Here is a 27,463-nt window from a genome sequence, read left to right as displayed (position 1 = left end):
TTCCGTATTCTTCCTTCCCGAATGACATCTGTGAAAAACGAAAATAAACAGGAACTAAAAAAAATTTACGATAACAGAAATCTTTCATTATTATACGTGTTAACAAGTACATTGCCTGGGAACGTTTGAAATGCATAAAATTTTAAAGTGAATTAAGCAACTGTGAATCACTAGTCATTACACAAATAGCAATTAATATGTAATGTTTAAAATGCACGCTTGACGCTTTAATAAAAAAATACGTGGATACACGTTCTTTTGAACTATGACCGCATATTGATATTTAAGCGCGATGAATATGTAAAGCGAATCTTAAATAAAAAAAAGTTGAAAACCCAAACTGTAAATTAAACAAAAACTTTTACTGCAACAAAAATACCTCAACCGAGAAGCCACAATTCACAACAGTCTCATGTGGTAAAGTGACACTCTAGAATGTGGAAGCAGTTCGAAAACACCGATTGCCCAACGAAACTACGAGGAAGCCCACGATACTCCGATAGGCTATCTCACACACACACAGCTCCTCACCAGCCCAAGCTCAAACCCAGCTGCAGAGTGAGTTGCACGATACTTTTGTCCGAAATTGACAATACAGCTATTGTATTGTTTGTTCACATGTAACAGTATAGCGGAGTTTTGTTGTTGTTTCTATTCTAATATAATACACGTGCGCTTGGAAAGAGTGTATCAAATGCAGACGTATTTTTTCTGCGAGGTAGAGGACTGCGCTCTATCGCACGCGCGACTCCGCGTAAAATCTATGCCGTCACAAACAATGTTCTGTGTAGTTGTAAACCTGCTGTGTTTTATTGTCGAGTAGTAACGTGCTTGAAGAGACTGAATGAGGGATGGTGTTATTGCAGGTGAATGGAGAGAAATGCGACAAGTCGTGGATAAATGTGTTCAACCATGCAGCGTGCTAATTGTTTTTGTCTTCGAGGCAACCCATCGGCCGAGATTCAAGTCCACATGGCCACTGGGACATTTCCTCGTGATATCTCAGAGGGCATGGGGCACTGACTAAAGTCCACCATCATTGTCCTCAACAAACGCACTTAAATAATTTCACTTTCACCATCTTCTGTATTATACACATTACTGTTGTACCTAAATCAACAAAGTTTGCTACAATTCTCATATTCTCCCTTCGTTGCATGTCGTTTATAAATAAAAAAACGGGAACTAGAAATTATTCGTAATACAAATCTAAATATATGATACGTGTTAGCAAGTACATTGTCTGCGACAATTTGTAAAGCATAAAGTTACATAATTCCAGTTTGTTTTCAGGGTCGACAACGCAGGGACAGCTTCTACCGGGAAGGCGACCATGTCCTCCGACTCAAGCGAGCCGCTCCAGTTTGACATAGAAGTGTCCGCTACCGAGGGAAACAGAGAGGCAGCGACGGTGGCAAAGTCGCCTCCGCCGTGTCCAGCTGGAGCCCTCGAAATTAGCGTCATGAACGATGCGTCCGGCGTCCAAAACCCTGGGCTGGAGTTCTTCTCTGACCTTCTAAACGCCAACACCATTCCCGCCCAACCGCTCGAGCACGAGGGCACAGACACAGGTGGAGCATCCAAAGAGCCCGGCTGCCTGAGCGAGATCTGGTACGGAGCGCCCCCGCCACCCGTATCTGTAGTGGAGGCGTGCGACGAAGCGACCCGCAGCGAAGACGACGCGGAAAGGTGCGGCCCTGACGTGCGTGGCGACGCCGAATGCGCGTGGACCGGCGCTGCCGGCGATTCGGACGCAGACGCTGACCCCGGCGAGGGCTCCATGCCCCCGGCACCCTCGTGCATCTCGCGCTGCAGCAAGCACGGCGCACACCTGCGCGTGTACTGCGCGGACGATGGGCAGGTCATGTGCGTGCGATGCCAGATCTCCATGCGGCACAACGGGCACAGGATCCTGTCCGATGTTGAGGCAGCGGAAACGATGCAGGTGAGCGTGTCTGCTCCGAACCATCCCTCCCCCCTCTACCATGCAAACACGTTCGTGCGTTTTTTTGCGCGCTTGTCAAGTGGGGAAACAACGTTGTTGCATGTGTCGTCGTTGATTTCGGTTTAATGTTTCCACGTGTGATTGATGCGATCAGGCCTCCCACCACGATTGGCTAGAGAAGTTGACGAAGAGAAAAGAAGGGAACATGCAAATGATTGAAGCCATTAAGAAGACGTCCACCGAGGCAGCAGTAAGTTCCAAGATTGAATCAGAGACTACTTAAATAATGGCCTTCAATTAGCCATCATTACAATATTTACACGCGGCAGCACTCAGTCAGCTATCCATTTGCTGTTGAGCTACATTAAGCTCGGACACTTGGCTTAGGGAACATACCATCATTGTCCTAAGTGTCTATCAACTTCTGGATGAAGGCCCCCACCACACTGTGATCATCCCTGATCTTGCTGCTGCACACGAGCAGATCTCACAATTCTAGATTTGAAGTTTTCGTGACTGCAAGGATCCATACTCTTTGGTTCTTTCGGTAAAGTCACGTAGATGAAAACAAAACTAAATTAAATCACGACGTTTCGGAGGCAACACAAGCTTCCGTCATCAGGTGGAACAACCACAGCAACATTGCTCATTACAGTAATTTTGCTGTGGTTGTTCCACCTGATGACAGAAGCTTGTGTTGCCTCCGAAACGTCGTGATTTAATTCAGTTATTTTAATTTTTTGTTTATTTTTTTCATCTACGTGACTTTACCGAAAGCACCAAAGAGTACAGATCTCACAACTCCATCTTATGTAAAGGCCGTCCGCTTGGGGGAACACATATGCGAGGACACGCGTACCTAGAGGAGTTATTTTGACGATGGAGACAATCGGCTATGTTGCACGAGCAGGATATACCTACATACATGTACACGTACAGCCCTTTGCCAACCCACTTCTGGATGGGGCATCCCCACGCTGTGCGTGTTGTGGGGATTAGTTTACCACACTTCACCATGTTGGTCAGTGCAGGGTAATGAAGGTAGGAGCATAGACATCAGAGCTCAGTACAGTACAATGCATGTTTCTACAATGGCCCATGCTGCCTATCTATATACTGTATATAAAAGGGAAATTTGTGAATGTTTGAAATGTTTAGCATACTTCCCGACATGCAACAAACTTGAAAGTTGGCATGTCGGTAGTTTCCAGACTGTACACCATGAAAAAAGTATAAAAATAGATTTTAGCATTTTTTGGGGGGGGGGCGCAATAATGGATATATTTTGCACGGCAAGTGAGCCATGATGTCACATCTGTGATGTCACCCGCATGCGGAAGCGTCACGCAGTGTGCCTGCTGATGTCACGCATCCCTCACCCCCGATCCCTCCGCGAGTAAAGTGCCATACAAATGTGTTGCAGGTCTAAGGCGTTCTTCGCGCAGCATTGCTGCTTTATTATTTGAGTCGTTTACTGCCGTACGCACCCTGAAAGTTGTGTGTGTCTACAGCAAGCGCGTGTATGTGTACCTATGGATGCGCACGCGTGTTTGTGTGTGTGGGGGGAGCGGTAGTGTAGTGGTTAGTGAGCTGCGCTACGAACCTGGCGACCCGAGTTTGACTCCCGCTCACGGCCACCACTGGACCTCCCCTAGGTCGACTCAGCCTCAAACAAGTAACTTGTGGTGTGTGAACATCGCCACTGGGGAGACAAAGGCGGCCGGGCGTGGTGAATCCAAGTCCCGGGGCGAAGCCGGGTAGTAAAGCTAGTAATATATGAAAAACCTACACCCCAACATTAAACAGGGGACGGACCACCAATCAGCACCAGATTAAGCACCTCCTGACCGCCGAGCGTAAAACAGAAGTGCCAATTTCCGACTGCCAGACCGCGAATGGCCGTGGCGACCTGGCACCTCGCCGGCACGCGCGTGCCCCCCCCCCACCACGGTGCCAAACTCATCGCCGCCGTTCCACCGTTCCACCGTTCTCGCCCCGAAGGAGGAGGCGGAACGGGCAAAGCGGCGTGCCGGCGTGCAGTACCAGGCGCTCATCAGCCTGCTGGAGGACGAGCGGACGCACGTGCTGCGGCTCATCGGCGAGCGCCAACTCGAGCGGCGGCGCCGGCACGAGCTGCTGATGCTCGCGATCGCTCGCGAGACACAGGGACTACAGAGCGCCATTGATTCGCTGCACGCAGCCGTGACTGCAGAGGCTTTGCCGCACCAAACGCTGCAGGTGGGGATCTCCCCCCCCCCCCACAATCTCTAAAACAAACTAAATTATTGTCTGTTTTACCAGGTAAAGGCGCACTGAGCTATATAAATAACTCTAGATTTGAAGTTTTCGAGACCGCAAGGATCCATACTCTTTGGTTCTTTCGGTAAAGTCACGTAGGTGAAAAAAAATGAAAATAACTCAATTAAATTACGACGTTTCGAAGGCAACACAAGCTTCCGTCATCAGATTTAATTTAGTTATTGTCATTTTATTATTATTATTTTTATTTTTCATCTACGTGACTTTACCGAAAGAACCAACGAGTATAAATAACTATTTTTCAGAAGTGACCTGGCTATCACAAATGATAGCCCAATTAAATGGCTGATCATGTGGAAATTCATAGCGGTCAAATACTCGAAATGCATGTTAATTCTAAATGTGGAGACAACAATCGGAGGACCCAGAGAAAAATCCTCACGACCACGGGTAGAACATGTAAACTTAAAATATACAGCAGGCATCAGGGTCGGTATCGAACCCACAACCTCCTGCATATCAGGCGAGGGAGTTAACACCTCGCCACCATGGCACCACGCGACTTTGCTGCATGTCTGTGCATGCAGCAAATCCCCCCAATTTTCACTTTTATTTGTTGACATTCAGCCGGACACGGTGGAGCAGTGGAGCTAGACTGTCTGTGATTGAGCCAAGCGTTTTAGAGAGGCACGGGTTAGTTGACAACGAGTTTCAAAGATCGCTATACCTCAGCGCCGGGCTGTAAGGTGGCCATGACATGCCAGCACAGTAAGTGTCTTTGTGACACCCACGTGTGTAGAACCGCAGATGTGCGGGTGGGCTTTTCTCTGGATACTCTGGTTGTCTCCCACATGCAAAGTATTGCTCATCGAGAAATTAGTCCAACATCTCAGTGCAAAACTTTCTTCCAATTAGACCCAGTAAGGCTTTCCCATGATGCAAACAATATTTAAATTACCGGCTGCAAACTTGGATATTTCCATGAGAGTTACCATTTCCACAAATTACAATTTTACTGATATTAATGTTTCTATTACCATTCTTATTAGTTGTTTTGTTTCACTGCTGTCTCATTATGAAGCTGTCCTGATTACACAGATGCCTCTGTACCCTTGCACATTCCATATTTTAGTAAATACCATGCGAGCAATTAAATGCTGGAATTCTTAGACGAATGTGTAGTGAGTTCAACTGAGTCACAGATGTATACTTGGAGGCAACACATTTATTTAACTCCAACACACGGGGTAACTTCCCCTTAACAGAATAACAACCTATGTTGGTGACCACCAAGCTAACTACACTAGTCACCAGGCTAACCACACTAGTTACACCGTAACAAGCTTTTCCAGACCGGGACCACAGCTCGGGTCCACGTGTTGGAGACTCGTTGAACAGAGAACATAGAACGTAGACGAAGGTTTCTTTAGGATGAGCAACAACGCCGGTCCCCCTGGGGACCCGGCTTATATTCTCTGCGGCGTGGCCGGCTCCGCCCTTGGCCACGACCACCTTCCAGAATCCTCGGGTAGGATCTGGATGCTAACCACGTGACCACCCCTAGCCCCCACTTGGGGCCCCTTTGTAGACTTAACCGGTCACGTGTCCTCTCGGGTCAAGCAGAGTGCCATGGCCTTTAGTAACCTCATTCCTACGGCCTACATTCCCACACACCCTGTCCTGTAGGGTTGGAACTGCACGCCAAGCGTGGTGCCATCCAGCGCTATCCATCAGCACTCACCGGGCCCCTCTAGGGCCGGTACTACACCCACATCACTGTGGTGTCCACGATGTCGCTACACCGCACGCCGTGCCTCTCTAGGACCGGCACTGCACAGTGACATCCCGCGATGTCACTACAAATGTATCAGGAGTACCAACCGGTCATTTGTCTTGTCTGGATGCTCTCTGCAATGTTGGAAACACAGTTATGCCATGCAATAGAACTAAGTGAACTGCTTATCATTTAAAAATAAAACAATAACCTACTGCACTTGGACTGCCACTTGTGCTCAACCAAACATATTGCTTTAGGACCTAAACATAAAATCTAATCTCTGTGTGTATTTGACAGGCATTCAAGGCTATCCAAGAAAGGTAAGCCATGTTCTTTTATTTATTCAACCCCCCGCCTTCCTGTTTGTACTGCTGCTATACAAAAGCTTCCTGGGGGTCCATATGTTGGGACAGCTTTTTAATGCAAATATCCCCCCTGTGAACCAAGTGTTGGTAAACATTGTGTACTTCGGTCGAAGACAATCTCTGCTCCACTTATTCATGCACCAGGCACCCCCTCGCCCACCCACCCCCCCTCGTCACCATTGGGCAGCCCCCCCATTCCTCTCCTCCGGTCGGCCGGCGCCCGGTTTCTGTTGACGCCGTCGCATCGCACGGTGTCAAGAGTTACCCAATTTTCCTCTTTCGACACCCGGCCATCACACCACGAGCATTGCCAGCTGGGCAGTCCTAACAGCTGTCCTCTCCAGCTCATTGTCACCCCCTCTTGGTGCCCAGGTCAAGTCACGTCTGTCTTACGTTGCCCCGTTAAGATGATGAAAAGTGGAAAATTGACCTGGCTTAAACAGACGTTGCGCTTGTTGATCTAAGTTTGTGATTCGTAACAATCACGCGGTCCCGATGCGCCGTCTGTCATCGGTAGAATTGTGTAGTTTATTTGCAAACTCAGGGGGGGTGCAGTGGGTTAGAGCCATACCCTACAAACCCGACGACCCGATTTCAACTCTTGGTCATGGCTAACATCAGTGGCAAGTGATCTCTGAAATAGTTTAAGACCCTGCCACTTACAGATCACCAACGTGGACTAACCAGCATGGTGAAGCAAGGTGAAATAACCCCCGTGACTGAATCATTGTGCGGAGGTCTTCATCCCGCGTTGGATTGATAAAAGGCTGAAAATTATAGATTGAAATCCTACTTGTAACTCATGATACACCGTAATGAAGGATCGTGGCTAATGCAGACTATAAATAAATAAACACACAAAATGCTGTCTCTCCATAAAATATAATTTTTTGGCCATTGGCCAATGGGTCTTCCAGACTAATGTTATCCAGGCCACCTAAATCTGCTGACAAGACTGAATAAGTCAAAGAGGTTACAAACTGGATTCCACCGTTTGAGTCCCATGCTTTTGGCCTGTTTATTTATATTTTGTTTACTGCCACTTTGTTCTGCAACAGACATCAACATCAACTTTCATCAGCGTTGTAAGCCACTTTTTTTTTTACTCCGGCTCATGTTACCTTTCAGCTTGAAAGGCGCGGAAAAAGAACCACCTGACATCACGCAGAATCCAAACAACGGACTGCAGGCGGTGTTCGAATCTGAAGCGAAAATCTCAAAACTGCTCAAGGCATTTGAACCAAGTGAGTCCCGTAACCATTGTACATTCTATTCTCCGACGATGCTGAGTGTTGCGAAGCTGAATGACCAGTCTCTCCCCCGGGTCACAGTGACCACCTTGGGCCGCGATGGCCAAGTTCTAAAAGGCGTTTGGACAACAAGGGGTGGCAGGTAAGGGCTGTGAAGGCAGCTGGAACGACTGTGAGAGGAAGAAAAAAAAACCTTCAGGTGCTTTCCAAGTATGAGAGAGCTTCAGGTATGTGAGCTATTCATCCCTCGAGTTTGAAGTTATGCCCAAAATTTCCTGGAGCAGACAAACACATGATGCCCTTTGGCATCCATGACGGGTGCAATCATTGCACCATGCTGCTTCAGTGTGGATTGGTGGTGAGGAGCACCGATGTGTGAGCATAGAAGTAACAGTACAACAATGAATTTTGGTTTTGATTGAAAGCTTTCGTGACTGCAGGGATTCATATTCTTGGTTCTTTCGGTAAAGTCACGTAGAAGGGAAATAATAAAATAATATAAAAATAAAACAATAAAAATTCTCACGACGTTTCGACTGCAATACAAGCAATCATCATCAGGTGTGAAATCCACAGCAATAATTTTTATTGCTTTATTATTTTATTATTTTTTTATTTCCCTTCTACGTGACTTTACCGAAAGAACCAAGAATATAGAAAAATGAATTTTGGCTCAAACCCTGCTCAGCTTGCGCCACTCCGATTAGCACGGTTGGCTACGTACGGTGCAAACGAAGTTCAACATGTGTACGTACAATCTGACAAGATCGGGCGCACTCCAGGTGATCTGGTTACAAAACGACAAGCATTTACATACAAAGGGCATCATCTTTGGCAGAGCTAACGGAGGTGACTCTTGACCCCGAGACGGCGCACCCCAACCTGGAGATCTCTGCGGACGGCGCGGAGGTGCGGTGCGTGCGGAGGCGCCGAGACGTGCCCGAGGAACCGGGCCGCTTCCTCTCTACCCTCAACGTGCTGGCGTGCCGTGGCCTGCCCGCCCTCACCCACCGTGGCTGCTGCTACTGGGAGGTGGTCGTCGCTGGCAAGACCGGCTGGACGGTGAGCATCACACTGCGCAGTCGTTCCGTGCAGTCGGTGTTGAGTATTTCGCTTTTTTTTTCCTTTTTGCCAAATCGACTCCAATAAGTGCAGGGGGTGGGGATACTACAAACCCACGGGCTGGACACAGTCTGCAACTTCATTTTATAAGACCCGCATCTTCACATCATAAGGCCTGCATCTTTAGTTCAATGGGCCGCCAGTTATTTTCATATGCCCAAAAAATGCATTTCATACAGCGCCTGGACCCATGAGGTCTACCACCTTGAAACGAGCCGCAAACAATATTTTTCAATCAATTGACGCATCTGAGCAACACTAATTGGGTACTAGAGGGCAATACTTTCAATCTGGTAACTCCGTTTATAATTTTAGTGGGAGCAGTCACTTCTGTCACAAATGTGACTGAAGCGTGTGTTAATGTGGTACACCAAAGGTTCTAATCCTCAGTAAGTAAACCATTCCACAACCCTGCTATCATGCTATTGGTGTAATGAGGTGTAATGAGGTGTCCATTTGGAACTCTCAAAGAATGCATTGCTCCTTCGCAAAGAATGGCTTACGGAAGGCTGTTAGTTAACTTCTGAAAGTCCTTTACATGGCCCTTTTTATCCTCAAACTGGGATGAGCACAGCCACAAAAGGAAATGTTCATTGCAAGGCAGTCAGACAAACATTTTCATATTCTCAAAACGGGAATTTAAAGGACTCAAGTATAAAAACAATTGATTAATGCAGTAATTTGTGACTGGATTCAAACCCAAAATCTTAGAATCGTATTGTTCCGATCCCTTATGGAAAAAAAAAACTAGGCAGCGGGAAGACTTTCTCTGAAGGAAGTTCCATTTGGGGGAAAATAATAATGTAAGCAAAATGGAATGCTACTGCATGGAATAGGAGCTTGCACCACAACGGTGTGACTTTCATCCATCTGAGAGGTGACATCTGATGATGGTGGCGGTGGTTGCGGCCAATAAAATACAAGAATAATCTGATGGACATATCTCTTTCTTAAAACGGATATGATATCAGGCTCCTGAAATTCTGATGGGAAACATTAAGTTGCACTCGTAGAGTCAACGGCAAGCGAGAGCTATCATTTCACAAACACGGCAGATGTTTCGTCATTAATATTTTCATTTTTGCTCGTGTTTCCACAACGAATAACACACAAAAACCAAAGTATGGCAGTGTTAATGTTTGAGGCTTACAGTCAGACTGAGGCGTGTTTAGAATTATTTGAGTTCAGTGGTAATGTCCAAGGTTCAGAGAGTCATACGAAGCATACATAGGGGCCATTAATGACTAAGAATGAAATAAATAATTTCAAGGGCGGCTATGCCGTAGACAAGCGCCTCATAGACTTGTGACAGTGAGTGCCCAAAGCAACTCCCGTAAATCCTTCCTGGAACAAGCAAAACCAGGAGCCTCTGGGAGACCCATAACCGAGTGTGATCTCAAAATGCCAACAATGGCCACTAAATATGTGGCTGACAATGGCTAACAGAACAAACCCGGACCTGTTTATGAATGCACTCAGGCTTGCCAGTGTATCCACTCAAAGAAGCTAATTCTAGATTTGAAGCTTTCGTGACTGCAAGGATTCATATTCTTAGGTTTTTTTAGGTAAAGTCACGTAGGTAAAAAATTAAATTAATAAAAGTAAAATAAAAATAAAATAAAAATCACGACGTTTCGGAGGCAACACAAGCCTCCGTCTTCAGGTGAAACCGTCACAGCACGATAGCTGTATCAAGTAAGAGAAATTCCAAAGAAGCTATCCAAAAATTTCATCTCACATGCTGTAGATTACATACCTAGGTTGCATGTCATGGGCTACCCAAGCACGTGCTATATTCGTTCATTCGTTTCTCAGTCCGCTTGTCCAGGCGATGGTCGAGGCACATGCTGTGGAGCCTCATTAATGAGAAACAGCTTTAAGCATCTAGATTTGAAGTTTTCGTGACTTCAGGGATCCATACTCTTACTTAACGTCTCTTTCCCTCTCCTAGCGTCCACGCAACGCTCCCCCCTCCCTTGCCCCTCCCCCCTCTCTTACCTATATAACCTCTTACTTCGGCATCTCTCTCCCACTTCAGCAAAAACAATTTCTTGCTGTGGTTTTCCCACCTGATGACGATTGCTTGTGTTGCAATCGAAACGTCGTGATTGAATTTCTGTTATTTTATACCTACGTGACTTTACCGAAAGAACCAACGAGTATGCATGAAGAGTCCGTTGCTCCAATGTGTCACTTTAGTGAAGACGATAAAATGTCCAAGCGGTGATGTCAAAAGAGTAAGCTAGTGAGTGTAATTCCTGAGCATGGCCAACACGTCTGTTGAGTAATATATGAAACACTTCTAAGCACTCCTTCACGACCACGAATTGACCAGTGTGGTGAAGTATGGTCAAACATCCCCCATGGTCGACAGGTGAGGGGAGTCCTTAATCCAGCCATGGATAGATCAAGGCTGATGATGATAACGATGACGTCCTCAATTTCGTAGGCCTTGCCTTAAATGCTTTTAATACGAATGTGAAACTAAACTATTTTTTTTACCAGGTAAAGCCCCCTGAGTTATTAGCTCTTTTTCAGAAGTGACCTGACCACAAATGATAGCTCAACGAAGTCTCTTATCACGTGGAAATGTACAGCAGCCAAATACTATAAATGCATGTTTCAAATGTGGAGGAAAAACCCAGAGGACCCGGAGAAAAATCCACGCGACTATGGGAAGAGCATGCAGCAGGTGTCAGGGTCTGGATCCAACCCACGACCTGCTGCACACCAGGCCAGGGAGATAACCTCTCACGACCGCGGCGCCCCAACAGGTGGGCATGGCGTACGCATCGGTGCCACGCGTCGACTGCAGCCGGCTGGGCCGCAACTCCGGCTCGTGGGCGCTGGAGCTGCACAACGGCGTCTACACGGCGTGGCACGGCGGCGTGGCCGAACCGCCGCTGGCGCTCGCCGTACCCAGGCCCACCGTCGTTGGCGTGCTGCTCGTCGAGAGGGCGGGGACGCTGGCGTTCTTCGACGCCGCCAGCATGGCCCTGCTCCACGCGTTCCACGCCCGCTTCCTCGAGCCGCTCTACCCGGCGCTCAACCCGCACAGCTGTCGGGAGCAGCGCAACACGGCGCCCCTGAGGCTGGTGGAACCGGACCGCGCGCAATACTCCGATTCCGCCGCCACCGCCACTACCGCCGCCGCCACGAAGCCATCGTTCAAGCTTGTGCTGTCTGGCCTTTTTAGCTGACTGTCGGCCCTAGGGATAAGATTTTTTTCTTGTTTAAATGAAGTTCCTGAGCAGGGGTTCCAAAGGCTCGAACCATGAATGAGCCAGCAACAACAGCACGATCAAAGCTGTAATAATAAATAAGAGTTAACATGAAAGCAGTGAAGTGGCTCGGGGTGGAACAACACCATACCGAATCACTGAGCTCCACTGCTCAGATCCTGGGTCGAAGTTGTGTATTAGTTGCCTGTAATTAAATGCTGCCTGTGTAATTATACAGTGTAGATAGTCTCATACTGGTGGTTTTAACTTAATTAAGCTTATTCTAGTTGTAATAATTAGAAATGTTCAGTTTGATTGACATGTAGTAGAAATGAGGATATCTGTGTTGTTCTGTCATGTCACTTTCTAGAGACTATTCTCTACCAGGGTATGATGAATTGCTTTCGGTAAACGTTTCAAACGAAATTGCCTTTGCCTCATTAAAAGACCCAATATCGCAAATGAAATATAATTGGGGAAAAGAACGGAAGAAAAGACATGAATGTAGCCCAGGTGAGAGATTTTCGGCATTATTGGCCATCCATATGAGATTGTAGCCAAAGAAAATAATGGGGGCAATATTTCACGGGAAAAAGAGCTTCATAGCTCATCGGATTCCTTCAGTACAAATAAATATTCAGATTCTGATATCACGGCAGTTTCACATGGAGGCATCCGCATAACTCTGCCTTTTTAATTTCCTCTTCAATGATTTACCATCAGCTTTCTCTCTTCCCTTACAGTCCCCCATCTTTGTCTCCTTCACGCCTCACGGCAATAAATAACTTTTGCTAATTAAAAAAAATGGGAGGAAACTTTCCTAAAGCAGTATTTTAAACGGCTCCTCTTCCGCCCCCCGATTGCTCGAGTTCTTTTACGTGATTTCACACCGCGCCGACGACGTGTGCATGCGCTGCGACACAGTAAACTATTTAAACTCATTTTTTTTACCCGGTAAAACCCACTGAGCTATACAGATCTTTTTCAATTAGCTCAGCGAGGTGGCTCATCACGTGGAAAGTTATCGCAGCGAAATACTCAATGCACGTTGATTCTAAATGTGGAGGGAAAAACCGGAGGACCTGGAGAAAAATCTACATGGCCACGGGGAGAACATGCAAACTCCAAATATACAGCAGGCATCAGGGTATCGAACCCACGTCCTCCTGCATATCAGGCGAGGTAGTTAACATCTCGCCACCGAGGCACAGTAGCTGACACACCAAGGCCTGTCGTGGGCAGGGATGGACAGGAATTCCTGGGCCAGGATCCACTTACACGTGGATACAACCGACACTCCGAGCCTCTCTCCTCCTGCCAGCCCACAAATAGACACACAACTGCATTGCAGCCCGTAGGATGCAATATCACTGTACTCGCAGTTCCACGTGCTGTAGTTTATTTGAGACACTGAAGTTTCCCGACAGCCCAATGTAAAATTAAGTGGTGCAAAAATGTTCTATTTAAAAGCTGTTTACACCGAGCGGTTGGCTCTTACAGCACTTAATTTTATGAATTATGTCATGGCTTCAAGCGTACAGTATTTTTATGCACAGTTATTTACGGTCGCGGGCGATTCATTACATTCTGGAACGCGCGTCTGATTTCCCTCATTCTGTAATTGGCCACTGCCGCAATCAAACTGATGACTGGACAACATGAATCTTCTCCTGGCCTCAACGTTGAAACAAAACAATTGACGGAACTAATTCACAAATGTACGTCTCCAATCCACGTCGGCAGCCCGGTGTGAGCTAGTTGCTGGGTGAAAGCCAAGTGATAACGGCGTTCCGAGAGTAACTTACAGCATGGAGTGCCTGCTCCACTGGGCAGCCAGTGTGCATTCATGTGGGCCCTGCACGCCCTAACATGCCTCAGCGTCCCCCCTGCCGAGCCCATATCTCCGAGCCCCTGTCAGGCCGACGCGAGTATCCAGGGATTACGAGGAGGTGGCGGGGATGGGGGTGGGTGCAGAAACCCACGGCGCCGGCGCCACCTTCACCGTGAGTGCGAGCGACGAGACGTGCCATAAACGCCGCCGCACCGGAAATCTCGTCTTCTGGCTCTGACCTGGCTATGGAATGAGAATGTGTGGGGGGGGGGGCAGGAGGGGAGAAACAGTTCTGTGTGGTGGTGCGACGGCGCTGCTGCTATCTCCACAGCCCACGGTGGTGCTCGTTGCATTCTCTGTGGCTATGGAAACTGGCCTTGGGAGGGCCACACCAGGTAAAGTAGCGTGCCTGTATGGCCAGCCCACTGGAGAGGTGGCCTTGGGAGTGCACAAACAAGAACGCACAATGGTATTGGTGAATAAACAGACGAGGGTCTGTTTCACAATCGCAAGAGAAAATTACATTTTGATCTGTCAGTGTATGGTTGGGCCCATCTGGATCGATGTTTTAGATCTAGAATTTGTTTCAGTAGGCAAACACTCGACAGGTTTATATGTATCTTGTCTCGTCCCCAGGCTGTCTCCCATTAAACAAATACCGACACATCGGATGGCGTTCAACTTGCCTACTTTACAGCCAACCTGTCAGACTGAAATACAGCAGCTCTACATGAATTCAATGGAGCATACCGTGAATCAATATGAACCAGACAACATAGAAAAAAACAACCAACGTGTTTCCATTCTCTCGGCCTACCTGGCTATCCAGACTATTTATTCAAGCGTGCAAACTTTGGACTGCTTTTGCCATTCTGGGGCTCATCAATAAGTTTGGGTGTCCGAAACAAATACCGCGAGATTAGCAGATGCGATCGGTGATTTCTCTCTTTCTTTCTCTCTACCCGTGGGCCATCAGCTCCAAAAACAACATTGTACAACACCTTAACGGGCACTCGTGAAGCATTATTGGTAAAAAGAACAAACAATTAATCTGAAACATGCAGTACATCCATGCAGTACATATAATTTAATAAAAAATCCATCAGGCTGTCAATCAGTGATGGCTCGTTTTTACTGGAAGGAACGAGGAACGCACGTTATTAATGATGAACTATGACCTATGACCTTAAACCTAGGTTACAAAAAAAAACTGCCCGCTAATTGCGATAGGTGGTGGCGTTGCCTGGAGGACAAAAAACAGTTTTGCACTGAATGTTAAAAGTAACCGACTGGTTGGTGGAGGAAGAGGCTTCAGATCACTCATGCGATGTCGTTTTTATGAAGGATAGCAGTTTTTTGTTTTAAATCAACCCGTCCATAGAACGGGTTGGTACTGGCTTGTACTACGTATACACAACAATGTAGAAATACTGTACTACTATATACAGACTTACCTGCAAATGTTTAAATTGATAGATATAATTACACGTAATGAGGAAGATTAAATAAGCAAACGTCTCGTTAAAAACTAAACATTTGGGTTCACGCTAAAACAGGGCTTTGGGATTCTGCCCAGTTCCAGTCCTGTCAAGACATGGAAGAAAAAATTAAATAAGTGGGGGAAAAACTCCACTTTTAAAAGAAAAAACCGCGATAACGGGAGTGAGGCCACTTGGCAGCCGATAGGGTTTCCCTGTGCAGCATAGCTGAGTTTCCGAAGCTCAACGGCTGCCTGACATATGCCGGGAAGCACAGAGCATTTTATTTATGTACAATAATCGACCTGACAAAAACAACAACTATGATGTGACGAGTCAACAATGATGTTGATGGCAATCGCTGTACTCGTGTGTTTAGTTTAACACGGAGGCTTTCGTGACCAATATCAATCATATTTCGATTGGAAATGTTGTGGCTTTGCTCTCCAACACACCGGTGTGCTGTACTAATAACGAATTGGCATTTTCTGTTCCATGACAAACCTGAATAATTGTCTGTGTCGGGTGGTGGTGGGTTTAACGACACATTTAAATATATTCACGCAAACTAACGCAAGAAAAATCGTGTTTTAGTTTACCTGTACACACATTTGCATTGCAACGCCTTCGAACACAACTTTCAAATGCTACCTTCATCAAAAAAAATGAATTGTACATGCAATTAAGAACGTCTGTTTCTCAGCGCATTCTTGCGTGGAATGTGACCCAACGGTTATCTGCAGAATTGTGGATTCTTTCACCAACAAGGAGGTATGCAAGTAGCTCATGAAAACCAAACTAAGCTTTTATTTAGTTACCTTAACAGACATACTGTTTCGTGAGCTCTTCTATATGATTAAAGAGATTACTCTTCACAGCCAAGAACTTGGCACACACTTACCCAGCTCCTTTTGCAGAACTTAATGTTTATTTTGCAGAATATATGAACAACGCTCCACAGGAGATTCACTTTTCAAAGTGTACTTTTCAGCAGGAGGTTCGAGTGCAATTTTTTTTTTAAAAACGTTCTGAGAAAGAAATGTGGGCAGTGACAACTGCAGAAATATCTGCACACTGAGCTATTGTTCAGCCCCACGGTGAAAGAGAAGCCGTGTATGGACGCAGTGTGACTTGAATGAAAACATCAGGTAGTGTACATGAGAGGTTCGTTTTTTTGGAGTTAGATCGTGTAAATAGAAATGTGTGGTCAAACCCGCCACCAACCGATACAGACAATTAGTAAGGTTTGTCGCGTAAAAAAAACGTGTCAATTCGTTACTAGTTCAGCACACAGGTGTGTTGGAAAGTAAACACACAACATTTACAATTTGAGTACGACTCGACACTTTCACTTATTTGTTTATAGGTAAATTAACAGTATACAGCATTACACGTAAATGAACATGGATTAAGATAATTTACTTTTGCTGAAAGTTTTTTTTATTTTCATTTTATAAAAATACTCAAGTCCTCTGCATTACATGTTCCTGTAGAGCTCCTTTGTCAATCCACTGCTGGATAAGGGTCTCTGAATGTCGTGTAGGTAACGGGGTGGTAATTTACCATACTTCATCACACGAGTCAGTGGGTTGACAGTGGAAAACAAATATTCAAAGTACGATAAAGTACAATGGATATTGCTACACTGGCCTCTGCTGCACTGGCCTCTGCTGCACTGGCCTCTGCTGCCCTACAACGTTGCCCCAGAGCCTATAACAACTGTTATGCACAGTGGCCGCCCATCCAAAAGTCGCCGTCCACTCTCAACTCTGCTTAGCTTCGGAGATCTGATGAGACCGGGGCACATACACGCGGCGATATGATCTTGGGCTAAGCACGGATTAAGAATGTTTATTTTGGCTGAAAATTTGAGCTGTACGTGACTTTTTGTCTCTTTTAACTTGAGCACCCTCTGCATCACGCACCAAGTAATTTAGCACCTGCCCAGAGTCAAGAGCTAAAAGTGATGCAAGTAAAATCGAGAGTTAAAAGCTGCCATGTGCAGATCTCACCCCGTAACTTGGTTCACCTCACTTTACCCGCATCACTACGGGGCGTAAAAAATAAACTCCCTTCACAACACCCGGGGGGGGGGGGGCCCAAAAGGTAACCTCATCATCCCTGCTGAGTGAGCTGAGAGAGCACACTTAGGGAATATAACTTCTTATTCAGCACGATAGGAGGTAGGCGGCGGTGGTGGTGATGTGGGGTTAATCGTCAACACCCGCTTCATGGGGTCACGCCTCGTCTGCAGTGTAAGGAATTCTTTTCTGCTCCCACTGTACACGAGACGTCGAAAAAAGTTATCATCCAGCTGGGCGACAGCCCCCATTTATCAAAGTCAAATCTTACACAAATTTCTAGGAGGATTTTCGGCCTTTCGATGGTATCGTGCCCGCAGACCGGCGCAAACGGGGATTATCGTGCACAAGAATTAATCACCTGCGATACAGACAGCACTGAGGTCGGGCCCTGCTGTCTGCTGAACATTCACGCATACAGGAGTCGCGTTCTTCCCATGAGAAACCGTACACTCCAAACCATCCGCCCCCGCACTGGTCCGTGCAGAGAAATGGACCGCGACTGTCACATGGCGGGTCATGCTCGGACAGAAAGAAAGCTGGTGCACGCAACTTTGAAAACAGTGTAACATTTTTTGTTGTTGATCTTGAGTAGTGTTATTTCCTAATTGCTTATGCCTCAAAAGTACAGAAAATGGATATTATTCCCCACAAACTTTATAACAAAAAATTCCGAGCGACAATTGTCCATCTTACCTTCCAGAGTTGTTTTTGCATTGCTCGCAAGTGAAATGAGGTGCACAGGGTTTGTCTTGATTGCCGATAGGCATGCCCAAATATGCCTTGTAGGCCTCACACATCTTAGCAGATGCTTCCGTAGAGTACTTTTTCACTCTTGTCTTGATAAATTGGCCACAGACATAGCAAAATGCGACTGCCGGATGCTTGCAGCCTCTTGATGCCATATCAGAAAAATACAGATATGTATCCACTTAGGCAGCTGGAACTAAACTGAACTGGTGGGCTTAAGGCCCCTGTATTTATACTACTATTTATGTTACTGGAAAGCTCTAAAATGTTCTAGAAGTTACTCCAAGTTTACTCCGCACTGAATCTATCTTACATTTTCTGGAAAATAGGTACATTTCATAATATCACTGTCCTGGTCACAAAAGCAAAGTTTGTGGGGAATAATAGCCATTTTCTATACTTTTTAGCCATAAGCAATTACGAAATAATACTTACTACCCAGGAACAAAAATTGTGTTAATTAGTGAAATCAACACCGTTGAGTATGCAGCTGATAATTACTGCACATCCACTTGACACACCCGGTCCAGAGGAAAAAAAAAGTTGCTCAGCTGCTCATGCTCGAATGAAGAGAGAGTATTACCTTCCTCTGAAGCCCATCAATGTCGGTCTCGGAGCAAGCCAAGGTGTTGACGGGAGCTGTTGAATGAAGCACTGCACTTCTCTGCACTGCCTTTGTGCCAGGTGAATGCAATGTACATCATCAACCACCCTGTTGGATAATTAATGGTCTTCCCATGTCGACGCTATTCTGCATGGTCTTGCGATGCCACAGTCCATTTATCCCTGACATGAGCTGACATTATTCACTTCACCACTACGATCCTTATCGACTTTAAATCATTGTCCGAGGCATACATATTTCTGTTGAGTTTTGCATAAGTGTCCCTAGATCAAATACTTCTGTTCAACAAATCTATTTGACCACTTTGCCACTGCATTGCGTGTACAGGTCCAAAATACATTGATGCCAGCCCTGCTGCTGAAACTATGTACAGTACTGTACGACGGAGTATTGTCTAAAGCACATGTATTAGGCCCGAGCCTTAAGCCATGTATGGCAATTTTCTAAACGCCCATAACATCTCTGGGCCTTGCTGTCCGCAAACACAAACACTCGCCATTGGGATATACAACTCTCAGTGGTTATGGATACAGTGGGAATGGCTTATCCTGCACTGTAGTCTCAAATATCAACAAGAAAATCTTTCAGGACTCCCGGAAGTAAACCATCATCACAAACTGTGGATAACCCGTTTAATTCTTACACTCTTTATAATTCCCTTGGAGAAACACAAGAATATATTGCGTAGAAACGCGACAAAATGACGTGTGAATGTGCCTCATTCCAAAGTACAACATGATGAAAGCCACTTAACGAGTATTCCTTCGGGGTTTATTTGTTTATTATTTTGTCCCAAAAACTTTCAAATAAAATCTCGTCAGGTTATCAAGTTGAATATTTCAACAAAAAACATTAAAAAAATTACGGGCTGGACTGACACAATTCCAAACATTCTTCTACTCGAGCAGGTACGAGGGCGCTTGACATAGAATGTGGTATATGCCCTCACCTGAGGATCCTGTTATGACACATGGAGACAAACACCAGTAGTTGTCAAGCAAGCACGTGCAGGCGGTGGGCAGCCTCACGTGGAAAAACACTCGGCACTTCTTGTCGTAAAAGCAGTAGGTTAAGCCCAAGGATTAAGACGTTCAGGAGGCCATTAAAAATGTTTTTGGCAAACTTTACTGGGGAAAACACGAACAAGTGCACATTAACAATCATAATAATAAGGGCAACAACATTTGTAACATGTGCGCTGACAGTGTTATTGCACATCTGCCAAGGCGGGTCAAAAATGACACGCAAGACATGAATGTTAATGATGACATTTATGGCAAGCAAAGCCAGCCAAAGCCATTACGCTTGGGCAGCCCCCATGCACGCTTACGTCTGATCGAATATTATAGTTTTTGAAAGCTCATCCTCCATGGCAGCACAATTCGACTGCATTAAAAAGCCATGGCGGGCAGTGCAAAGTTGAACGGTACCTCCGTTAATATAATGGTGCAGTGTGAGACAGATAAAGGTCAAAGTTAAAAGCAGCCGTAACCTCCCACATCGGAGAGCTGAATGGCGCTATTCTCACTTCTCAGGGACGAGGGAAGGGCACTGCCGGGAGGGAAAAATGGAACTGTACAATATCAGTACAGCGGCGGTGGCGGCGGCATCAACAAGAATAGCGGTATTGTACCGAGGAGTTAGACAAGGGCTCGGTTGTGTGAACTGATATCAGCTCACAGAAAGTTTCCAGACATCAATGCAGTATATATGATAAATATCTTAAATCGACATTCCTTAAAAGACCCCCTTTTTTAACCATCCGAGATCTATCGCTGCAGCACAATGTCACTGTTTTACAAGTGAATTCATGGTGTGCAAACCCTGACAATTGCTTTATTTTGGCTCGAGACAGAAAGGTGTCGACCACACGAAATTCCACCATCGAGCAACTCATTGCGTGAAGTGTGGTAAAAAAAAAACCCCCCATGTACAATACGATGTGAGGCACCATTTGTTGGGGTATACAAATTCATAAATAACAATGTCCTTTGGGGGGTTTTAGGAGAACTGCAGAGATTGCAGTCCTTTTAAACTAGTATTGCTCGGCACCAGATATTTTTTTTGATCTGCTTTAGATTACAGTATTGTGATTATTTGGCTGCTGTAAATTTCCACGTGATAAGCCACTTCGTTGAGCTATGATTTCTTTGCCAGGTCGCTTCTGAAAAAGAGGCTAATAGCTTGAGCGGGCTTCGCCTGGTAAAATGAAACAGCTCAGTTTAAGTTGTATATTCGTTTAGTGATTTGTTTACATTTCCTATACTTTGCACTCGTGTCGTGATTTTGCATTATTTGTGTTTGTAACATTCTGATCCGCCCCTACTATACATCTGTGATAAAGAACTTTATAGCTCATTGGATTCCTCCAGTATATAAATACTCTATTTTGATTCTGATAATTCATGTTTTAAAAGTAATTTATTCTCCATTGTTAATACAAACATATAAGCAAATAATTGATAAATATTTACTAAATACTGTAATAAGCACTTAAAAGTATAAAACAAATGGGATTTAATTTTAATATGATCAGTAACAATTTTTCACAATTAATTGACATATTGCAGAAGATGACAGCAAAGCTTTGAGTTTATAGTCCGCGAAGATTTTCCATCGAGCGATACATCTCTTATATACTCATATCCCCATTTAGTGAGAACATCAATTGTCTACGTTGTATAAGTGGCCTCACTGTGACAATACAGCCCAAGCACACATGGCCATAATTCGCCTCGTACAGCGGGGCATGTGGCAACAATCGTCAATCAAAATCCCCTTTGAAAAGAACTTACAAAAAAAATTGCACCAACAACGAAAGTTGTACAGGCCTTGCTCCGAAGAAGTTGACGTAACTTCAAAAAAGTAATTTAATGGTCGTTTTACAATTGCCCCGTTTCTTTTGATCGGAGGTAACGCACCCCTGAGGCGCTAAAAAGGAAAGGCAATACTGTAGTCTTCACTAACATTGCACCTACGACATCTCTTCCATCAGCACAAGGCAATGAAACGGCCTGTGTTTTTTTTCTCTCCCCTTTCTTAACACCTTTACTACTACTTAAGTCGTTCATTCAGCCGGCATTAAGGCACGCATGTTTCAAATACCACCCGGATGCTTTACCTCCCTTGGATTACCCTGACCTTGTATAAAGCCTCCTCTATTTATTTAGCAAATTTACCAAGTATAGCGTGCACGACTGGCAGGGGATGCAGAACGCATGCTAAAGTGTGCGGTGAAAAAAAAATTCAAGTATTCTTTTCTTTAAATATAAAAAAAAACTGAAACTCGAGACCTCGTATTACGGGCCGATTTTTCTTCTTCAAATGGTTGCACCAAGTGTTAAGTTAACGGAAAAGTATTTTAATATCGCACCAACGATGCTGTAAATCTTGCCGCAGAACTACCCCCAACAGAGGCATCCCTTCAGCACCCAAAAAATATAGTAGTTCCTGTGAAATGTCATACATAAATGGCAGTAGCCTTTAAAAAATATAAAAGTTGTATGCTTAATCAAACATAAAATAGTTCAAAAGCATTAAACCCACACAAGTATATGATTGAATGTTGCAGCTATGTACGACAACCGTGTACTGGCCACCTGCAACACAAATATGCATTTTTCTCATATTCAGCTGCAGATGGGAGGTTACGCAATCACCATATTTTTGCGTTCTGCAGAACATTAGCGAAGCCGCATCAAATATAGAGAAACCCCAGCCCCTGTCTCTTGCGGTTTGTGGGTGCTATAATGAGCTCCATTAGACACGTTGCTTCAAAGTCTTTGAGTTCTATTTCACTTGCTTACACACCAAATCCTATCCAGCGCACTACAAGCTTATTTGACACGTATTTGCGGGGAAGAAACGCCGGGCAGATAAACATCGGTGCAAGTGGCATCTGCAGCTGTCGATCGTGAGCATTCCATTGCAAGGGAATGTTCAAGTTCGCTGATTCAATGAGTGCCTTGGGTGCTGTTAGTGAGCTCTTTGAATGAAACTATTGAATATGACATATGTTGAGTCATAAATATGATTTGCCTGTTATTGCTCACCTTCTAAACCAATATATTAACGTCTCTGGTGGGGGGGGGGGTGTAGCGAGTTAGGTACACGCCGTGTCTTTGCAAAGTTTGGAATTTCAAGCCGGTTGCAAATCCAGTCCTATAGCATACATACATTAGCCCCTTGACCCATCAAGCGCGCCGTGCTGTAAATAACGTTATCGCAATGAAACTCTACTAGTCGTGGTCACTATCAACCACGCAAAAAAAATCTTGACCACTCTTGCCTGACCACTTGGCTGCCAGGGCCCCATTGTCCAACAATGTTAACACGCGCATTCCATGTCCCCGGGGCTGCTGCTAAAAATGATCCCGCACGCAAGTGCCGTTAGTCCTGAAAAACAACTGTTGTACACAGTTATAGAAGAAGAAGCATGACATTTGAACGTCCGGTGCGATGGGAAAATACTGCAAATGACGGCGCCGTGCTCGACCTACGCGAATTAAACCATTAAACTGTGATGCACAGTCGTCTTGTGTGACATTGTGGCTGAATACACGTTTTGAAGTAATTGTAATACGGGTTGTCAGGTCAGGTTAATTAACCACGTAATGTTTTTCACTTCAAATACGCATCACCAAAGCCACAAAGTCACACTTGATATGAAAGTATGTCAAGCAGCAAGCGAACGCATTACCGTTTAATTACGTGTGCGTGTAATAGGAATTAAAATTGCTAATTAGTTCTGGGGGAAAAGGGGAAAAAAACCTTCCAACATCACATGCAATCATGACCAACCATTAATTAGTATACCAACAACAACCACAGCAGTCGACTTTAATTGATACGGATGTTAGCAGAATCTGAACAAGGGATTAATTACGTGTCTCATTAACACTTAATTAGAAGTCATTTATATATTTGGCACCTGGCCAGTGTATTCATGAATTGTCTTAATTGCTTGTCAACTTTAAATTACAATTTAACTGCGAGTCATTCATAATTACTGGACTCTGTGATCATCGTCCTTAATTAGACAATAATTTCAAGCTGAGAAGCGTCACGAAAAGCGTGTGGCCAAGATAAAGATGCGTTTGTAAAAATTTGGTGTGAACAAAAACAATTAAATTCTCTTTGGGGATTAAATTTTTTACTATTCCCCATTAATTTCAACAGCGCCGCAAACAACAAAGGTGTTACAGTTTACTATTTAATAATATCATTTGTTGGCGGTACACATCAAAAATAAGGGAAAGTTTACGAAGCTGCGTAAAAAAAAAAATCGAAGATGGAATGTTTCAGTTCGGCACAGTCGACATCAAAACGTTGTAAGCCGCAAGATTGAACACAATCAATAAACTCTAAAGTTTAATGCCGTTCATAACACCGAGGCAAACACGATCGCTTCTGCGTATTTTCTCTCGAATCACAGCTCACAACCCCTGTTGCATCACAGCGCGGCCTCTTAAAAGGCACTCGGGAGATCTGTTCCTTGGAGAAATTCCGAAATAGAAGGCACCTGCTGATGATTATCAACTGGCTCCACTCAGAGGGGCGAGTGCTTTGGGTATATATCGTTCATGCCGTCGCGAATAAGTGAAGCCCTGCCAAGTTCAAGGCCGCATTGGCGGCGGCTGAGCTTACACGAGCTTACTTACGCATCTGCTGATACCTCGTGCAATGAATGACCACGCAGGCATTTGTCGGCATTCAAACCCGCGCAGTGTTGCCTGAGAAATAATACATCGGCTGGGCCAGACTAGAAAGAAAAAAGAAAATCAATAAACTGCAGAAACATTCGTTTACATTGAATGCTGTGCAAGTAAAACACGCATTCGACAGTGATGTGAATTCACAAAAAAGAGGGCCCACTATTTCGCACGATAATTACAGAATAGGCTGCAGCAGAATAGAGTAAATGGTTTTGCTGCACTGGTTACTGGAGTGACACATACACTCTTACATTCGAAGTGAATCCATCTCTTAATTGAAGGCAGAGGACCTCTTATACATTTGTGAACAAACCTCTCTTGAGGCGAATGAGTCCCCTTAAGTTTAACACTTAGTCGTAGGACTTTCGCGACCGATGTTATCCATAATAGAGGTGTTTTTGGATTCGATCGCGTAAATATATAAATGTGTCGTTAAGCCCGCCACCACCCGACACAGACAATTAGTAAACAAAACGTGGCCAATTGGTTACAAGTTCAGCACACCATTGTGTTGGAGAGCAAACCCACAACAACATTTACAATTCGAGTACGACGTTTCGCCGGTAATCAGCCTTAAGACCGCTTATTTTTTAAATACAAGGCTCTCTTTTAAAGCAGGATATGTTATAATCATCTAATCTGCAATAAATGCACCTCTTCAGATTAAAACAATTATTAGGTGATGCTGCTGCTGTGATGGCCTTGGTAAACAGCAGCACAAATCACAACATTCTCAACGCATTCGTCAACAACACATTGACTTTAAAAGGAATTTTTAAAAATCTGTATTTAAAATAGTCGAAGTTTTGGGTAATGGTTCTTCTTCGCAGCACATGAAAATTACGTCATTTACGTTGTGCCATGAAGAAGGGCAATTGCCTGAAACGTCCCCATTATATAAGTTCTCCTTTATGGCAGTGTTATTGATGCATGTCTCTTCGTTGTAGTCTAAGTGACCTCCCTGCACTTCAGACTGAAGTTCTCCCTTCAACAGAGATGGGCCCTTCCCTTAATTGAGCGTCACCACCTATCACATCCTCACCACCTCCTCCATCTCCTCCTCACCTTCCCTCACCTGCGAATGGCCAAAACCACTTCCTTGGCTTCACCACCTTCTCAACCCCGCCACCTCAACCACAGCATCTCCTCACCTTCAACCCGCATCACTCAATCTGCATCACCTCTTTGATCTCAACAATGTCTCGCTCTCACCACCTCGTCATCACCACTTCCTCATGTCCTCCACATCAACACGACCCTCTCACTGTCACCAACTCTTCCTCAAAATATCCTCACCACCACCACTTCCTCACCCCCACCTTTGCCCTCAACATATTCAAGTATTTACTCCAGTCTCCTCATCCTCACCATCAGCTCACCACCACCTCTTCATCCTCACCTTCACCACCCCTCCTCGGCAATGCCCCCATCAGCTCTTCATCAATGCCACCACCAGCGACCTCACCACCATCAACATCTCCGCGTCCGACCGCTACCAACCTCTCACCACTACCACCAACCACTTCCGCTTTGTGAACACCACCTCCACTTTGTGAACACCACCACCTCCACTTTGTTAACACCACCTCGACTTTGTGAACACCACCACTTTGTTAACGCCACCCCATCCACTTTGTTAACACCACCTCCACTTTGTGAACACCACCACCACTTTGTTAACGCCACCCCATCCACTTTGTTAACGCCACCTCCACTTTGTTAACACCACCACCACTTTGTTAACACCACCTCCACTTTGTTAACACCACCACTTTGTGAACACCACCACTTTGTTACCACCACCTCGACTTTGTGAACACCACCTCCACTTTGTGAACACCACCTCCACTTTGTGAACACCACCTCCACTTTGTTAACACCACCACTTTGTGAACACCACCACCACTTTGTTACCACCATCTCCACCAACTCCTCACCACCACGACCATTAACACCACAAACCTCGCACCGTGACCACCACGTCCACCTCACCATCTCCTCATTGAGGACCTCACCACCACCACCTCCTCACCACCACCACCTCCTCACCACCACCTCCTCACCACCACCACCTCCTCACCACCACCTCCTCACCACCACATACAAGCCCTCACCTTGGTGAGCTGGGCGATCTTCTTGCTCATCTTGAGATGCATCTCCTGCCCGTACTCGAGAGAGGTCCCGGCGATTCGGGTCGACCCCGCTCCTCCACCACCACCTCCTCCTCCACCTCCTCCTCCACTGTTGTAATACTGCCAGCTCATGCCCGTTGCCATGGCGAGTTAATTAATAACCAAATGTAATGGCAGGATTTAATGTGAATTCCTTATGGCAAATACAGCCGACAGTGACACTTCTTCTGCGGGGCCACGCATTTACATTCGAGATGCCGCTGGTTTTTGTTTATTTGCGATTGCTGAATTACCCTCGGCACGGCTAGAGCGAGCATGAACGTACGGGTAACATTACAAAAAAACACAACTTGAATAATTAACGAATACCCCAGAGCTGTATTAATATTGACGTCCACGCAATCTGGGCGCATGGACAGGCATCACTTTTTAGATGCCAAAAGCTGCTGCTGCTTCTTCCTACACTGCCGGTGTTGACTCTACCCGCTGCACCGACGTTCTGCTTGTGCGGCTGCTGCTGCTTCTAATTATTCTATGACCGTCTCCTAATGATGTTGCCACCGGTCAATGCGGCTGCTGCTGCTACTCCCGCCGCAGCCGCCACTGATGCTGCCCCTTGCTTCTTGACGCGGGCACACGGACCTGGAAGCCCGAGTGGGCGGGCCCACACGACGAGTGGGCGGATCCATCGGCATTGAAGGTGGAGCCAGCGAGAAAGTAGGCGTGGTTAGCACTCTAATGGGCGGGGTAAACAGCTAAGTAGGCGGGGCTAGTTGTAAAGTGGGCGGGGCAAGTAATGAGGGGCGGGGCAAGCGGCGAGGGGGGGCGTGAAGACTCCTCCGCGTGTCGTTGCCATGGAGTCGCCATAGCAACTGCACGCCGCTCGGACGATGTTGTGGTGGCCTAGTGGTTG

At 45.6% G+C, this 27,463-nt stretch overlaps 2 protein-coding genes across 6 annotated transcripts in view; one reads left to right on the top strand and one right to left on the bottom strand.

Annotated features, from left to right (window-relative positions):
* FAM184A (family with sequence similarity 184 member A) overlaps positions 1 to 27,195 on the bottom strand; it is a 49,545-nt gene extending 22,350 nt beyond the window's left edge. For both annotated transcript variants that reach the window (XM_078593017.1, XM_078593016.1), the window contains exon 1: positions 26,533 to 27,195. In XM_078593017.1, coding sequence (XP_078449143.1) covers positions 26,533 to 26,694 — 162 coding nt within the window. In that variant the 5' untranslated portion in view covers positions 26,695 to 27,195. The remainder of the gene's footprint in view (positions 1 to 26,532) is intronic.
* LOC144717574 (E3 ubiquitin-protein ligase TRIM7-like) lies at positions 428 to 15,820 on the top strand. 4 transcript variants are annotated; one of them, XM_078593020.1, is made up of 8 exons: positions 428 to 558; positions 1,283 to 1,945; positions 2,100 to 2,195; positions 3,947 to 4,183; positions 6,279 to 6,301; positions 7,475 to 7,590; positions 8,464 to 8,658; positions 11,493 to 15,820. In XM_078593020.1, the coding sequence occupies exons 1-8, from the start codon at positions 436 to 438 to the stop codon at positions 11,912 to 11,914; spliced, it is 1,875 nt and encodes a 624-aa protein (XP_078449146.1). In that variant the 5' UTR covers positions 428 to 435; the 3' UTR covers positions 11,915 to 15,820. The 4 variants fall into 4 exon arrangements, with proteins under 4 accessions (XP_078449146.1, XP_078449147.1, XP_078449144.1 ...); XM_078593018.1 differs by having other exon boundaries at positions 434 to 558; positions 8,435 to 8,658; XM_078593022.1 differs by having other exon boundaries at positions 435 to 558; positions 1,294 to 1,945; positions 8,435 to 8,658.
* Positions 27,196 to 27,463: the final 268 nt, after the last annotated feature.

The sequence above is a fragment of the Lampetra planeri genome, chromosome 4 (assembly GCF_965212315.1).
Source record: "Lampetra planeri chromosome 4, kcLamPlan1.2.h2, whole genome shotgun sequence".
In the NCBI taxonomy this organism is placed as follows: domain Eukaryota; kingdom Metazoa; phylum Chordata; class Hyperoartia; order Petromyzontiformes; family Petromyzontidae; genus Lampetra; species Lampetra planeri.
The sequence above is the reverse complement of the archived record's forward strand: the minus strand, read 5'-3'. Positions and strand labels throughout refer to the sequence as shown.